The 17,622-nt window shown below is 36.0% G+C and overlaps 1 protein-coding gene across 1 annotated transcript in view; it reads right to left on the bottom strand.

Moving 5' to 3' along the window:
• LOC131162300 (uncharacterized) overlaps positions 1–17,622 on the bottom strand; it is an 80,423-nt gene that overhangs the window by 53,119 nt on the left and 9,682 nt on the right. The window contains exons 6-9 of the mRNA XM_058118619.1: positions 13,752–13,811; positions 13,595–13,669; positions 9,919–10,077; positions 8,019–8,073 (exon numbers count right to left, since the gene is read on the bottom strand). Of these exons, the coding sequence (XP_057974602.1) occupies positions 8,019–8,073; positions 9,919–10,077; positions 13,595–13,669; positions 13,752–13,811 (349 nt within the window). The remainder of the gene's footprint in view (positions 1–8,018; positions 8,074–9,918; positions 10,078–13,594; positions 13,670–13,751; positions 13,812–17,622) is intronic.

Genomic DNA, 17,622 nt, shown 5'->3' on the forward strand with positions numbered 1-17,622 from the left:
AACCCTTGCACAGAAACAAAAACTTTTAGTCTTCCACTCACCCGAACCCTTGTCTCACCTCGCCCAAACCTCCAAAATCCCTCTCCTTCCTCTCAAACCTCAAATATCTCATCAAATTCCACTCTTTCTTCCATTTCATCACCATAAATCATGCCAAGGATCAAGAGTGTTGGGAGAAAAACGAAATCCACAGACCAAGACGACTCAGAAGGCATCAGTTGTTGGCTTACCACTCCTAGAGCTAAGAAGCTCTACAACAAACATCTTCGGACCCTAGATCCGATTATTGGTAAGGTTCTTGACCTCCCTTTCATGAATCAGTACTTTCCCAATATTTGTCGTCGTTTTTCAATGATTGGATGGGGTAGATTTCTATATCATCAACCCCAAGGTGTTTTTCCAAATCTTGTGCGTCTCTTTTACGCCAATCTGGTTAAGGATGGTGATCACTACACCAGTCACATTCTTGACAAAGCCTTTTTTTTCACTGCCCACACTATAGCTGAAAGATTTGATATTGAACGTGGGGACTTTGAATGTCCTAGAGTAGGAAACACATGGATCATGGACCAAGATTTTACTCAAGATTTCCTACCACTTGTATTGGAGGAGGCTGGTGACTATTTTGGTCATCCTCCACTATATAAACAACTCACTCTTGAAGCCAAAATCATCCATCACCTCATCACCTATAACATTCTTCCTCGTGGTGGGTCTAGAGATCACCTATCCTATCTTGACTGTTTTGTAATGTGGTGTCTCTATACAGGAAGGCATTTTGACCTTCCCTCACTTATTATTAGGTGGATGCTAGCCAAAGAGGGTACTAAGAGGGTCATTCTCCCATATGGAGGGGCTCTAAATCTTTTTTTTAAGTACCTTGGTTTTAATCGCTCCTCTTCCCTCTTCATTCCACGAAAATCCACTGATTTATTCACGTCCACTACTCTAAAGCAAATGGGTTACCGCCTGAATGGCCCTACTAAGTTGGGGTCCTAAGCTTCACCCACCTCAGCGTATAAATGTTGCTGAACATGTAGAAGAACAGGAATATGCTCACATGGCTGATCCCCACCATGTGGAGCCTAATGTTCCAGAGGGCACCATAAATGCTCCTCCCAAGCTCCTTGCCTCCATGACAAAGCTTATCAAAGGGGCTTTCAACGATCTTCGCGAGGAAATCAATTCCAACTTCAACAAGCTTCGCGTGGAAATGCATTCCAACTTCAGGGACTCTCAACACAAAGATTGACAGGCTTCAAACTCAATTGGATGGTGCTTCCTCTTCTAAAGGGAAAGCTCCTATGGAAGTAAGCCAAGGAGAAGAGGAAGATGATGATGAGAACAACTCTTCTAATGAGGATGCCGATGCATCCGATGTTGCTGATGATTAGCCTCCGTTTTGAGGATGCCAAAAGGTGGAGAAATTAGAGCAAAAGGGGGAGAGCTTGCAAACTAGAAGATTTTATGAGATCTTATGTATTGTTCTTATATATTTTTGAGTATGTATCTTTGTTGTAGAAGATCTTATATACTTCTTGGGTCAAGGTTTGTGGTGAAAACAGATAACACGGGAGTTAGCCATTTCTTCACACAGCCGAAGTTGACACCCAAGTAGGGTCGATGGCAGGAATTCTTGGCAGAATTTGATTTCTCTTTTGAGCACAAGGCAGGGCGCCTAAACCAAGTCGCGGATGCACTGAGTAGGAAGGCCGAGCTAGCGGCCTTGCAGATGGTAGCACACTTGACTATGAGTACTGATACCACAACGTTGCGTGAGCACATCAAAGAGAACTTAGCCAAAGATCTAGTTGTGCAGAACCTAATGAAGCTGACCGAAGAGGGGAAAGCACGACAGTTCTGGATGGAAGACGGATTGCTGATAACCCATGGTAGCCGACTCTTTGTGCCACGACCTGGCGATCTGAGGAAGACACTGCTAAGAGAGTGTCATGATACCATGCAGACGACATCCAAGATAGCAACGCACTTTGGCCTTATTGAAGCAAAGGTATTTGAAAGTTAAGGTGTTATCCCAAGAAGAGGGGTGAATTGGGTTTATAAAAATTCCTCTGAGTGTTTTTACAAATTTTTGGCTTTTTATATATTTAAGCAAACACACAAGAATGACTTAAGTTTAAATCAACCACAATCCAAACATAAACCAAATACCAATCACAAACCAACCAATAAACAATCAACCAATCATTCAATGCTTAATCAATTTGTGAAAGCTTGCAGCACTTTCTTTATTTTCAGCGTTTAGCTTATAGACCTGTATGTATGATTTTTTAAGCACTTCTTTTAATCAAGATTTCCCCAAGCGGTTAATCAACATATTCCCTTGAAGGTTTCCGCAAAATATTAACCAACGTACTTTCTTAGATTAAAAGGTCTTCTTAATCTCAAATTTTTAGCAACCCTGCACTTTGAAACACAATTAGTATAGGTGCAGGAATTTAAATAGAAAAGGGTAGAGAGAGTGAGACCAAGATTTTTTATGAGGTTCGGCTTATCCCCAGCCTACGTCCTCACCTTAGGTAAGACCACCTAAGGATTCCACTAACTCGTTCCTTTCCGGGCGAAACAAACTGATTACAATCCTCCTTTAGGGTAGAGCCCCCTCACCAAGCGATACCCCACGCTTGGTTACAATGATCCAAATACTTGAATCATCAAAGAAACAAAAACAAGAAACAAATTCTTTTGTACAAAGAATGCTCTTAGATAGAGTTGGTTAGTACAATTGAAATCTATATACTTCAATAAAAAATACCGAATGAAATAGAATTGACGCTCAAGAACAATATCACTGGAATACTTCTCAAGATGGAGATGAGTATTTCACAATGTATAGCTCATAGAAAAGTGATCAGTGCTCCAAAATATCTCAATAATTCAAAATGATTGATTGAGCAAAAGAGAACTTTGAGAGAATAAGAGTGCTTTCAGCTTTAGAGCAGATTTTTCAATACTTGGTATTTGTTTAATTCATGAAAACATCTATTTATAGGCTCATAAAGCTTAATTCGTGTTGCCCAAGTTTACTTGGAGTATTTCCCAAGTTTTTACAAAATTTGGGGCACAAGAAACTTAATTTTGAATTTTAAAACTTTTAAAAAATATAACCGTTAATACTGTTCAATCGCCTGAGGAGTCGAGCTCAATCGCCTGACGTTCTTTAAAACGTGAAATTTTGAACTGGAAACAAGGTCAGGCGCCTGAGGTGACAAGGGTCAGTCGCCTGAGGGTACACTGCCTCTTCAAAAATTCATCAGGAAATTCTTCAAGCGCCTGAACTTATTCTTCAGTCGCCTGAGGAAATTCTTCAAGCGCCTGAGCTTTGACTTCAGTCGCCTGAATAGACAAATTTCCTATTTTTTTGTTCAGTTTTCAAAAATATTTAGCTCTTTTGCTTTGTTACTTTACAAAATCATTTTCCAGGATTTTAAAAACAAGGTCTCTAAGTCTAAGACAAACCGTAATGAGCTTCAAACCATTTCACATGATATTTGAATATGAAGTACTTACAAAGTTCATCCTAAAGCTTTAAACACTCTAAACTTTGAAGTCTTCATATGAGTAATGCTTTGAATCCTCTTTGACTTAAGCTTGAGCCAGCTTTAGGTTTCCAAATGCTTTAAATTATTTTGGTTCACTTGAGCTTCCTTTGGATCACTTTAAAGATGAGTGTGGCCTTTTAGTACTTAGTGATCTTGAACTTGCATTTCCTTTGATATTTTGAACTTTTGTCAACTAAGCATTCCTGAAACATCATCACTTAACAACAATATGTTAAATCAACCTTCATTTGTTATCATCAAAACGAGATTTGAAAGCCTTGTCAGACCAACAGTATTTGTTAGCCCTGACAGCTGCACTATCTTGGTTTAACTGTTTTGATGATATTAACCTATTTGTTGTTCTTAGTATTTTCCATCTTTGTAGATCATATCTAGTACAGGTACAAAGTGTCGGATACACAAAGGTATCAAATGAGAAGCAAAGATCGGACCGAGTAGACATCAAAATAGGAAAGATCAAAAGAACACGTACTCGGAAGGACCCAAGCATGACCAAAGGAAGCTTAATGTAGTCTTATATGTTTTTGGGGAGTGTTTGAGGTAGTCAATGTTGTAACTCTTGCGGGTGTGTTTCTTGCATGATTTCTGAGCAAGAGTCGAGCAAATGCATGCATACTGGGACACATGAGTTTATAGGATCACACTAAAATCACAAACTCAACTTTCATGATTTTCAAACTTAAACTTAAGAGTTTGTCAAATGAATCCTAAACTCAAATACGTTTTCAAAGGGACAAATTTTCAAACATCTCAGTTTCATAAACATTTTCATACTTCGTCCCATTTGTGTCAAAATGAACTTTTGTCCTCAAGTGTTAAGAAAGTCAAGAATATTTTATAAAAGACACATTAAGCATATAAGATATCAAAACAAGTTTTCAAATGTGTTTTTATTATCAAGATATCTTATATTCAAGGGAAAACTCACTTGGACAAGTTTTAATCTTCATTAGACTTTATATATTTCATAGACTTTTGTCCAAGAATGTTTTAAATCATTAAAAGGCTTTTTGTCGAAGAAAAAACAGAGCAATCGTCGACTAACGTAGTGCAGCCTTAAGTCCTGGACACCCTTCCGTATTTCGGACATAACTTTTTCTAGAAGAGTCTAAAAAGGACGATCCTAATGTCTATGGAAAGCTAATAAAAAATTCCACAACTTTTATGTTGGTGACAATTTCTGATTCAGGGTTATAGTTGACCAAAAAAAGGGAATGGTCGACCACTATAGGGGAATGGTTGACCAGCAATTACAGCAGCCATTTTTCCTCACCGACCATTGGAGGAATGGTCGAGTAGAGAAAGTGAATGGTTGACCAGAGGCCTCAAGCTCAGTGTCCCAATGGGCAAAAAACGGCTATTTCTATTTGGGGATTGCTCTCATCGGCTAGTTAACGGCTATTAGGATCTTTGGGCTATTTATACGAGTTCCTAAACTTGTTTAGCATGGTTTTTGTGATTTATTACAAGCATTTAGTGAAAAAATATCTTTTAATCCAAAACCAAGCAGTTTGCACTTGCATTCTAGTCATACATTCACAAAGTGCCCAATCCCTCTTACTCATTCATCTTGGTTGAATCATTCCTTAAGAGAGTAGTGTGAGGTTTGAATTGTATTTCATATTTTCTCATTGGAGGGACATTCTTTGTAATCTTTCATCTTCTTGTGAAAGGTTCTTTGTGAATCAAGTTGTAAGGTTCTTTGTGAACCGAATCGGTAAAGGCTCTTTGTGAGCGCGTAGGAATTTGTTCTCAAGTATAGGGTTGTGTACCCAAGTTGTAAGGCTTGCACCGCCGGGGAAGGAGCGTTGATAGTGGATTGTGGAATCCTTGGCTTGGTGCTAAGGCGTGGACGTAGGCTGGGTGTCGAACCACGTTAAAACCCAGTGTTCAGCTTTTCTCTCCCTACTCTTTATTTTAAGTCGTGTATGATTTACTTTTACTTATATTGTGATATAATTTCTTGAAATCTTGCCAAGAGTTTTATTTTGTAGAGAATTTTTAAATACGCAAAAAGAGCCATTCACCCCCCCCCCCTTTAACTCTATACTGCATATCCGCTGCGGGGCACACATATATACTCCCGAGCTACGACGTCTAACAGTATTATTGGTCACATATGCGTGATGATGTGGTTGATTATACCTTCCGAACTTGTCTCACTTGCCAATAAGACAAGGTGGAGCGGAGGAAGATTGTAGGGCTGCTGAAGCCCCTACCAATACCGTCCAAACCGTGGGAAAGTGTTCTCTAGACTTCATCACCAACCTACCCAGACTAGGAGATCCTGCGGTGTATACTTGTGGTTATAGACAGATTTTCGAAGTATGGTAGGTTTATACCTACACCAAAGTACTGTTCGGTAGAGTAAACGGCACAGTTGTTCTTTACAAATATTGTGAAGTATTGAGGTGTTCCCCAAAACATTGTTAGTGACCAAGACTCACGATTCACTGACAACTTATGGACAAAACTTTTCAAAATCCTTGGTTCATAGCTTGAAATCTCTTCGAGTTACCATCCACAGACAGACGGACAAACGGAGAGATTCAATAGGCTACTAAAAAAGTACTTGTGCCATTTCGTCAATGCCAATCAGAAGAATTGGATGCAACTACTTGATGTGGCTCAGTTTTGTTTCAATGCCCAAAGGAGCTCAACAACCAACAAAAGCCCTTTTGAGCTTGTTACAGGCCAGCAGCTGCTGTTACCTCACATAGTGGATGAGTCGTACAGAGGAAAGAGTCCCAGGGAGTACATCTTCACCAGAGATTGGACACAGAATGCTAAGATTGCCCGAGCCTACCTAGAGAAAGCTTCTAAGCGGATGAAGAAGTGGGCAGATCAGCGGAGCATACCACAGCACTTCAACGTAGGTGACTTGATGCTTGTTAAGCTCAATCCTGAACAGAGCAGGTCACTACGAGGACGAGATAGGAGACTACTTTGCAAATATAAAGGACTAGTCCCTATCTTGGCCAAAGTCGAGAAGGCCTCTTACAGAATCGACCCTCAGACATGGATGAAAGTGCATCCTGGGTTTCACGTTAGCTACCTCAAGCCATTCAACGCCGACACCGACGATCCGAGCAAAAGCCAGTCAAACAAAGCAGAGTTAAAGACAGTGCAAGCTAACAGACATGAAGTTGAAGATGATATCCTTGCAGACAGAGAGTTTATATCCTCAAGGAAGAAGCGGTGGGAGTTCTTAGTGAAGTGGAAAGACCTTGGTGATGAAAAAATCAGCTACATTTCTGCGAAAGATATGCAACCGTTCGTGGAAAAGTAGAAGTGCACTTAGCGTCAAAGTCTATAAGGACGTCGACCACGTAAGTGGGGGAGCGTCACAAGCCAAACTTGTTCAGGGCATTATGCTTGCCTGTGACCACTTGTCTTGTGCGTTTGGGATGGGTTTCCATAATGTAAATACTAGTGTAGGTTTATTTTCTAGTAGTAATTTCTCTATATGCCAAATAAGGCAGTATGACTCCTCGGTCACTTTGATGTTTCCTAGTGTCAGGATGAGATTTGCATATAAAGCTCTTAGGGGAGGGTGATTCATCAATCTTGTAAAACTCACTAGTTGTTGTCAACGTGTTTAGCCTACTTGCCTCCCTCGCTAAACACACAATGTTAACGGAGGTTGTTGTTAATGAATTACGTTGTTTCAATGTTTACAGCTTGCTAGCCACTACTTTCATAATTGCTTTACCGCTTCCGCTGATATTTGATTGAATGATAATGAAAGTGTTTCGTGGATGAATTGTGGTAAACGACAGGCCGGCTAGTTAAGTAAGAGTGCTTTACCTAGCGCTGCACGGTCCTTTCACAAAGGTGTGAAAATAGTCAGCTCATGACACTAGAAGATGCTTCTACTCCATAACCATAATTTTGTGCTTCCTAATTCATCTTTTTAAGGAAACATTGGTTTCTATTCACTCTCAAATCACTCCCCAATTCATCTTTAAAATTTCTATTGCGAATCTATGACTTTCCTATTTTGCTTGCATAGGCCAACTCCTGCTTCTGTGTTTCCCAAATATTGTCTATTTGATTTCTAGAAACCCAAAACTGCAGCTAGTACATCTTCTTCCAACAATTTTGCATTTATCAATAGATATTTTTATTTAATATAGAACAGTTGCCTGTGACAGCTACCAGATAACTTGAAGGAAGAAACAAGAGACTAGGTAATATATATATATAGTAACCATGCTCTTCATGTTTTGTAATACCAAATTCATAGAAAAGCCAGAAGTTCAACAACAGTACAAATTTTTCTGCACATGACATGCTAAAACATTTGGGAATATTTGCAATTCTGCATAAATTAAAGAAGTGATAAAACAACCATGGCTCTTAGAACTTAAGTTGAAAAAATAATAGCCAAATGGTAAAGAATATGTCATTCCGACTTAACTATAGGAGGCATACCATCATATGCATCTCGAACCATTTGATAACTGACAAATCCTGAGAAAAGAGTAAGCTGCAATCACCACCACCAATGTATCAATTTCACTACAAACAAATCTAATTCCACCCCTCAGCTGCCATCCCAAGTGCAAACAAAATTATTAAACAAAATAAAAAAGAAGAAGAAGCTCAGTTTTTTCAGGAAAAAAAAATCAGGAAATTGCCAAGTAACATTTTTTCTTAATAACAAAAGAGTTTCATTGATAGAATAGGAATGTACAAGGAGAACGTAAAGCATCTCCTTTCAAAGCTCTGGGTCTGGGTTGCCCCAGAAAAATAAAAAAATGACAAACCAAAAAAAGCATTAGAAATTGCCAAGTAACATTCACGACGTCAATAAATCAGAATCAAATATTACAATTTAACTTGAGAGAAATATAATAAATCCTGCGGCCCCATTTTCATGAAATTTGATATGGTGACATTGGCCTAGACCATTCATCTATTTAATAATTTCTGTTATACGCAATATTTACACCAAGAAAAGTTTTGTTGCTAACAGGCAACACAAACCAGAATGGTTTGTTACTGTGCCTTCTTCAGTCTCCACATGGAAAGCTAATAGAATATAGGCAAAGATAGTAGGCTCACTAGCTTCCCCTTCCTCATTTGACTTCTAAAGGGCTTGAGTAGGAGATTTGCCTTCATGAAAGAATGAATAGTTCATCAAAACTGTCAATCATGGGCCTGAGATATATGCTATCCTTAAAGAGTTAAAATTCTGTCTCTCTCACTTTAGATTGGACTAAAGAAACAACTACTAATTAACAGTTTCTTTGCCAGCAAGGCCACATGGATAAGTGCAAGTCACCCAGCAGAGCAATTGTTGCTGTAAGCATTATTATTAACTCTGAGAATATTCATTCCAAGTTGACAGCAGAACAGTTACAGCACCCACTTTTCCTGAATGCATCTCATCAACGATATATTGGTCCACAGGACAACAATTAAAAATGATATGAAGGATTAAATTTATAGGTGTTTAATATATATATATATATATATATATGTTTGTACTTTGTCTGTATGTGTGGAAACAGCCTCTTGCAAAAATGCAAGGTAAGGCTGCGTATTATAGACCCATCATGGTCTGCCCCTTCCCCAGACCCCACATACGCAGAGCTTTGTGCACCAGGCTGCCCTTTTATTTAAGTATGCATGTATATATATCTATCTATCTATATATATATATATATATATATATATATATATCTTGTTAATTTCACATAATATAAATAAGATATCTTCATTATAAAGAATATTCAGCAGGAGCAAAGTTAAAAAAGAAAAGAAAAATGTAACACCCAATGGACAAGGTCCCCGCCATATCTGATTCCAGGGAGGGCAAGATGTATGCTGCCTTACCTCCACATTTGGAGAAGCTATGTCAGTACTTCACCAGTAGCCCTCCAGTTTTGGAAGTGGGAGTGACACCTTACAGCTGGGTCAAGGCTCGGTCACAATGGGAGCGAAGTACAAAAGAATATTTGGAATATAAAAACTATCAAAATCATTAAACAGCAAGTTATGGGTAATTAACTTGGCCAAAGCATCATAAAGAGCTGAGTCCGCCCTCACTTTTCTCTTGCCACACACTCTTTTCATGCACACATGCGCATACATACACTACTCAAAGTCTAGCCAATTAATTCTGTACTTCGTTTGTTAAATGAAAATATTGCGAAAACACACCATGTGCATCATCTAATAAAATGGAAGTTCAGACAAAAAGATTATAAATTCCAATCTTAAATAGCCACTAAGCATCTCTAGGCAAGAAAAGCATTAAACAAGTCATGACTAGCATATCATGGAGCCAGTCAGCAAGTTTCATCTACAAAATCAGAACAGTTCTCACCTTATTCTGTGTCTTTCCTATCTTTCCTGAGCCAGTGTCGATTCTTAAGGAGGAAAAATTGCTCGGACTGGAGTCATCTAGGGCCTTTTCACCGGGAAATGCTGCCCCACCATGTGCATTCAGAAGTACACAATAGCAATGGTCAGTTTCTGTTAAAACCTGCAAAATTTTAAATAAATAATAAAATAAAATAAAATAACTTACAGAATAAATCAAGTAACATTACAAGAAAGAATACTCAATAACAAGTATCACAGAGTTAATGAAAACAGTTAAAAGTCACCACTTGACCTAAAACCTTAAAGTTGCTAGGTTGTGGGCTAACAATGTAAATTAGGCCTTAACTCGCCGTCCCTCCCCTGCATGTGCAGCCTGATTGCACTTTGAGGTACAAAACAATAAATAGCACCCATGTGGGAAATAACAACGTTTAACTTAGGATAATTAAACATATAAAAGATGCATACAGGGAACAAGAATTAAACCCAAAACCCTCTTGATCACCATGGATTTGATACCATGTTTAGTTACCACTTGATCTAATTGGTGACACTGGTATTGATATCAACCATCGCTTCCTGTTCTCCAATAAGCACTGGAGTAAAATAAATTAAAAATCAAGGGTTTAAATAAATTGCAAAAGTTCCATTTAAGTAAACTATGCTAAACAAATAAGAAATATTTTAGGATTTTGTACAGAAAAGGAGAAATATGGCTCAAAAACTGTGTCCAGATTATGCACTGAAAAAATGTGTGGAGATTCTTCAAAGGGAAGGAAAGGATTCATACTTAAGGCACTTTGTAACTGATGCTTTTGCTAATGCCCATTTACATTCCATTATATATATATATATATATATATATATATATTTCCTTCTACATTTCTCTTCAGATCTTAGCTGCGCATTCTTCAGGTTAAAAAAACTATAAATGGAAAATAGAACTTATTAATTTCACTTGGCATGGAAAACTCAGATACATTACAGAAATAGTATGTCTGTTTTTTGACAGCCAGAACAATACCTATTCAGCACAATTTCTTGTCCTAATTAGTGGTAGAAAATGCAAGAGTTTGATGCATACTGTCCAAGGAACCAAGGACAAAGCTAGGACTACATTTTCTTTTCCCTGTTTTGGGAATAGAGGGGACGAGCCAAGGGCTTAAAAAATTTGATTCCAATGGAAATTTGGACGGTATCAATTTCAATTTAAAGTAATGATGGAAATTTATAGCAAACATCGGAAATTTACAATGGAACTTTGAGAAATATTAAAATAGATGATTATGCATAATCTAGAATCAAAATAAATTTAGAAAATTAAAATGTGTTAATTTTTTAGTATGTAGGGTATATAAATTGCAAATTGGAAAGCAAGCAAAGCAGTAAAGAACATTTATAATAATAAGGGCATAATTAAATAGAAAAGTAACTGCTGTGATTGGTAAGGGTAATTGGGAATTGGCAGGGACAAAAGAGTTTACGAGGGTGAGAAGGCATTTTAATTACATCATCATCATAATAATAATAAGGCGGTATTGCTTAGTTTTGAGTTTCAAAACAAGGGTGAAGTGATAACCGTATGCTTAGTTCAGAACTTCAAAATTCATTTTTCTTTTCCAAGTTTTTCCATCAAAATTTGAGCTACAGTGCAGAATTTATTGAAATTTTAGAAATTTAAGTAAAGAACAGTTATGACAGAAATAATAATATTATAATAATAATAAGGCCATAATTAAATAGTGGAGTAAGTGCTGTAATTGGGTAAGGGGTAATTGGGAATTGGCAGTGACAAATGAGTAAAACAAGGGTTAGAAGGCATTTTAATTACATCATCATCACAATAAGGGGGTATTGCTTAGCTTTGGGATTCAAAACAAGGGTGAAGTGATACAGTATGCTTAGTTTAGAGCTTCAAAATTCATTTTTATTTCACATGTTTTTCCATCAAAATTTGTGCTACAGTGCATGATTTATTGAAATTTTAGAAATTTCCGTCAAAATATAACGAAATTTCAAATTTTTAGTTGGAAATTTACCAAAATTTTTTAAATTTCGGTTGAAATTTTTCAAAAACCCATTTGAAAGTGAGCATCCATTCAATATTCTCTGAAACTTGAAATTTATTATGTTCCAATCGAAATTTAAGTCCTTGGGAGGAGCTCTATATATATATGTATATATATATATATATATATAGCTTTGCTCTGGCAAGGAACCACCTGCCAGAGGCAAAAAAAAAAAAAAAGAATTTTCAGTGCAAAACTTGTTGTATTTCCAAATTTGAGAGGGCCTCTGCCATGGTACTCCTAATATCCCAAATCATGTAAATCTCACATCATAGAAATTGAAAGACAAACCACTTTATCAATCAAAGTCCATCATCCTCATTATATACGCGCACTCACACAGTTATATGCTCATCTCAAAACCAACTCCTTGATAAGATTTTCTATGCAATCAAACATTCAAAAATAACCAAAACATCTAAAAAGCTGCTAGAACTCTCATGACCACAGGAATTTTACACAAATTTCCTGAAAAAAAATGATAAAAATATTAATAAAAAAGTTAAACCTGCTAAAATTAATCAAAAAAAAAAAAATTTAAAACACTAAGGCTTGATATACATTATTGACCCACAACCTAACAGTTTGAACTTCTCAGTTCAAGTGGTAATCTAACATGGCATCAGAGCCATGGTTACCAGGAGGTCCTGAGTTCTAGTCTTCTAGACCGTGTTTATTGGGAGTTTCTTAAAAACTATCATGTTCTCAGTAATGATCATTGTCTATTTATCTTGCCATATGCAATCGGGCAGGCACATGCGAGGGAGTGTTAAGGCTTGATATACATTGTTGGCCTAGAACTCACAACCTAACAGCTTAAACTTTAAGATCAAATGGTAATCTAACCTAAAATTTCAAAATCAAATAATACCTATTCAAACAGGGAAAGAAAATTTCAACAAAATTATGCATAAAAAACTAGAGCATTTTAACAAGTTTTGGGATTCAGAAGATGAAATACTGCTTAAAATGCTTTAAATATTATGTAAAAAGTTCACACATAGGACATCAAAAGGCTATAGCTTCTCATGGGTATATTCAGCATCAACAATCCAGCCATATTTCAACATATCTTCATAATTAATGCCAGGCAATAAATCTAATTTTGTTAACATGCTAAAATGACTAAATGGAAACAGCTGTAGTGATAACAGAAATTTCCTCCTCTGTATCCCAATAATAATAATAGAAAATATAGCAGTAGAAAATTGTCAAGCCAACTTTTTATAGGTCACATAAATACAGCTTACAATTCTATTATGTCACCATACAGTGTGTGAAGCAATAGCCAGAGGCACCAGTATTAAGTTGAGAAGTAGTTAAGATGAGAAGCTGTTAATCAGTGCTAGTTTCTTTCCAAGCCTGGGATGGTTACAGCATCTTAACCTGACTCTGGCTCTATTCAACATGCCATATAATTGCTACTACGAAAGATATCAAGAAAAAATTCAGAACAATACCCTAAGCACCTTCTGGCAAAACCACCACTATCTGAGATTATTACATTATTAAATATCTAACTCACAAATATTAAACAAGTTAAAAACACCAGATGCAACAATATCACTACTAAATTATCCAATACATATTATCAAATAAGCATATTACCACTGCATCAAAAGTGGAATCGAAGTCATCAACTGCAAAACATATATCTGGATAGGCAGGTGTTGTTTCAACTTCCTGAGTACACATTATTGCAACCATCAGACAGAAATTAGAAGGAAATTAAGTTTTGTGAACACTTGACAATATAAGTACTTGCCTTCTTCGAGTCCAAATGGAAATTAACACGACTTGGTGATGCATAAACAGTCTTTACAACCTGTAAAAACAATGACTGTGTGAAATAATTATGGACAAGACAATATGTACAACATGCATAAATGCCAATAAACTGAAAGCAGTAAAAAGACCAATTGTTACATAGGAAGTGTTAGAATTATCACTTTACCTAAAAGTTTAAGCTGTTAGGTTGTGGGCCAACAACGTATACCAAGCTTTAACACTCCCCGCACGTGCAGACTGATAGCACGTGGAGAGATAAACACACGGCAATTACATACATTATTTTTTTAAACACAACATAATAAATGCAGGCAACAAGACTAGAACTCAGAACCTCCCAATAACCAAGCTCTGCATGTAAGAATTATCACTTTACCTAAAAGCTTAAGCTATTAGGTTGTGGGCCAACAATGTATATCAAGCTTTAACAGGAAGAAATATATAAAATACTTGTACAACAAAAACAATGTATAGTGAAAAATGCATGAAAAGAAGCTGTGTTTTCATGCTAAAATGTGTACAATACACCTATTCACTTGCTTGGATGCTGTACAGTGAACTTTTAGGCCTGCAATGCAAATTTTCAAATCAAGGAATTGGGTACTCTGTTGCTTTCTAGGTATTGAGATTGTTTGGGGTAGGAAAGGGTTAAATATATCTTATTGAAGATACACCCCTTGGACTTACTAATTGAGAATTGTAACTTGGGAGCTAAACCAGTTGATACTCTTGCCGATCCCAACATGAAGTTGTCTAAGGATGTTGGACCAGACTTTGAAAATAAACATCGATATAGGCATTTGGCCGGCAAATTGATCTACTTGACTGTCACTAGAATTGACATATCCTTTTCTACAGAGGTGGACAATCAGCTTGGAAAATCCAAAATAACCACACATCAGGATTTTGTTTGTAGGATTCTACGGTATCTCAAGAGCCCTCCTAACAAAGGTTTGATGTATAAATGTTATAGAGTGTGAGACTATAGGATACTCTGATGCAGACCGGTTGGCTCAGCTGATGATTGAAGGTCTAGCGCAGAAGAAACAAACTGTTGTAGCAAGATCTAGGGCCGAAGTAGGATCTGCACTGACTCGTACATTGAGTGAGCTTATGTGGTTGAAGTCTCTTGAGTCAAAGATGGGATTCTTGGTAACGAAGCACATAGACATGTTCTGTGATAATCAAGTTGTCATTTTTGTGGCTAACAACCCAGAGTTTCATTAGATGACAAAGCAAAGTTGACTATCATTTTGTGAGGGATGTTGTTTTGAAAAGAGGTTGTGAGACCCTTTTTTCGAAATATGTGGATCAGTTGGGCAATGTCTTCAGGAAGGCTTAAGCTTGTCTTGTCTAGTGGTTGTAACAAGTTGGGGTTAGGTGCTATTTACACTCCTCTAGCTTAAGAGGGAGTGTTAGAAAAGAATATGCTAGTTTAGTAATTATGCGCTATGTGGGGGTATTTTTGTCTTCCAAGTTTTTTATAATTAATATATAAGACAGCAGTCCTACAGCTGTACATAAGGCTCCTGAAACAGCCTTCAGTTTTCTTCTCTCCTTTTTTTCTTGATCTCTCCTTCTAATCTTCTCTTTTCTTCTTCTCTTCTCCTAACTTACAATAATTATTATTAATATTACATTATTATGACTTACGAGTAAACTATCAATTCTGCTAAAGTAACAATTTATTATTATTACTACTGTTGCAGGCTGGATTGAATCAAACTCCAATCTTAATAAAAGAATTTTGCATCAAACTACTACTTTGGATGATGAAGTTCTTACAGGTCCAAATCTCAAAAGAACATTAGTTGGATTTTTTTCTTTTTTTTTTGGGGGGGGGGGGGGTGTTAAAGAGTGAACTGAACTTGTGGATTGAAATAAGCATCAAACAAAAACAAAGTTCTTGGTTTTTCTTACATATTATATACCCTCTAATACATAAGCAACAATATAATATTGAGTGATCTAACTTGATATTTATTCATTTACAGTACAGATATAATCTGACATCTAAAAATATTAGTATGATATTATATGAATTAATTTGTGTCAATGGAAGGTTTTGTAACCATGCAGAATTTCATCAAGAAGATAAACACGCCTTACTATTCATGGACTGCATTACTTCATTTTAATGGTTCTGGATTCAATGAAAATAATTAACAGGTCATGGTCTCGAAACATTTATCCCAACAAGTAGTGGACTCAATTGAAATAGTTGACAGGTCATGGAATCAAATGATTTTACCCTACTAGACAGTAGACTGACTTCATATTTTACCCTTAAAAGTCCTTAAGCAATGAGGGAGGAAACAATTAGAAGATAAAAAGTTGGGTAAGTCTGACAAACATAAACAAGTTCCAAAGTCGCACAGACATGCTATTTTACCAGCATATGCACTTTGTAATAATGTCAAAATAATCTCTGTAAATGATATATCATACTATATATGCAAATGGGGAGTTGCTCTCCCTTTTCCATCCAACTTTTCTGGATAATTTTATGCTTACAAGAAAAATAGAATTCCAACCCTATCATGCATTTATTAAAGAGAATAAAAAAAGAGCAAAAGAAGTAGATCAGTCCGTTACAATAAAAAGGGCTTTCTCCCCAAATTTTTCTCAACAACTCTTTTCGTCCAATCACTTTCCTGTGTGCAAGTGTTTTTAGTTTGTGTTTTCTTTCCCTTTTTTTTGCTGAATACACAAGTTTTCATGTAATGCATGCAGGTATGTATATTTGTACACGCGTACAAATGCATGCATGTGTATGCATATGCACATAGAGCAAATGTAGCTGAGAGCTTGCTAACACCATTCCTTTTTAAGATACCAAACTTCAAGAGGTTCTATAATTACCTTATTAAATTAATTTTCAGTGATTGTGATAATTAGCTATTTTATGAATTATATTATAGTCAATTATCACATTATGTTTGACCAAGTGCTTAAAAAAGAATATCACCATCTAAATCATAGTTTGCTTCTTCTTTTCACAAATCCAGCACATTGCCCCTTGATCCTACTAAATTGTCTAACCTTATTAGCCCATTGTGGCTCAAGCTATTTATTTATTTTTTTTTTAATTTTAAAGATCCATATTCTAGAAAAGGAACAAATTATTAAATAAACAGTGGAAAATACATCCTTCTCCATGGTTGTTCTACACCCTCTATTATAGTCAATTATCACATTATGTTTGAACAAGTGCTTAAAAAAGAATATCACCATCTAAATCATAGTTTGCTTCATCTTTTCACAAATCCAGCACATTGCCCCTTTTATCCTGCTAAATTGTCTAACCTTATTAGCCCATTGTGGCTCAAGCTATTTATTTATTTTTTTATATATTTTAAAGATCCATATTCTAGAAAAGGAACAAATTATAAAATAAACAGTGAAAAATACATCCTCCTCCATGGTTGTTCTACACCCTCTATTTACTGTATGATTAAGCAGTATAGTTTTTTTTTTTGTTTTTTGAAGAAAGATAATTAGGGGATCATTTGGAACCATTTACAGAAAAGTACTTTCCTAAAAAAAAGTGTTGAATTGGAAGTGCAGACAATAAGTACTGAATACAAAAGGTGTTGAAAGTCATAAGTACTATTTGGCTATCTCTAAAATTAAGTGCTGATTATAACAATAAGTGGTGTTTGGATTTTCACTTCTACTATAAATGTTCAATGAATTTATTATTGTTATTATTACAAATATTATTTTTTTACATTTTAAAAAATAACTAATATATTATTACAAATATTATTTTTTTACATTTTAAAAAATAACTAATATTTTATAATACTTACCAAAAATAACATATGATTATTAAATTATGTTAATAA

This window comes from Malania oleifera, chromosome 8 (genome assembly GCF_029873635.1).
Source record: "Malania oleifera isolate guangnan ecotype guangnan chromosome 8, ASM2987363v1, whole genome shotgun sequence".
Classification (NCBI taxonomy): Eukaryota; Viridiplantae; Streptophyta; class Magnoliopsida; order Santalales; family Ximeniaceae; genus Malania; species Malania oleifera.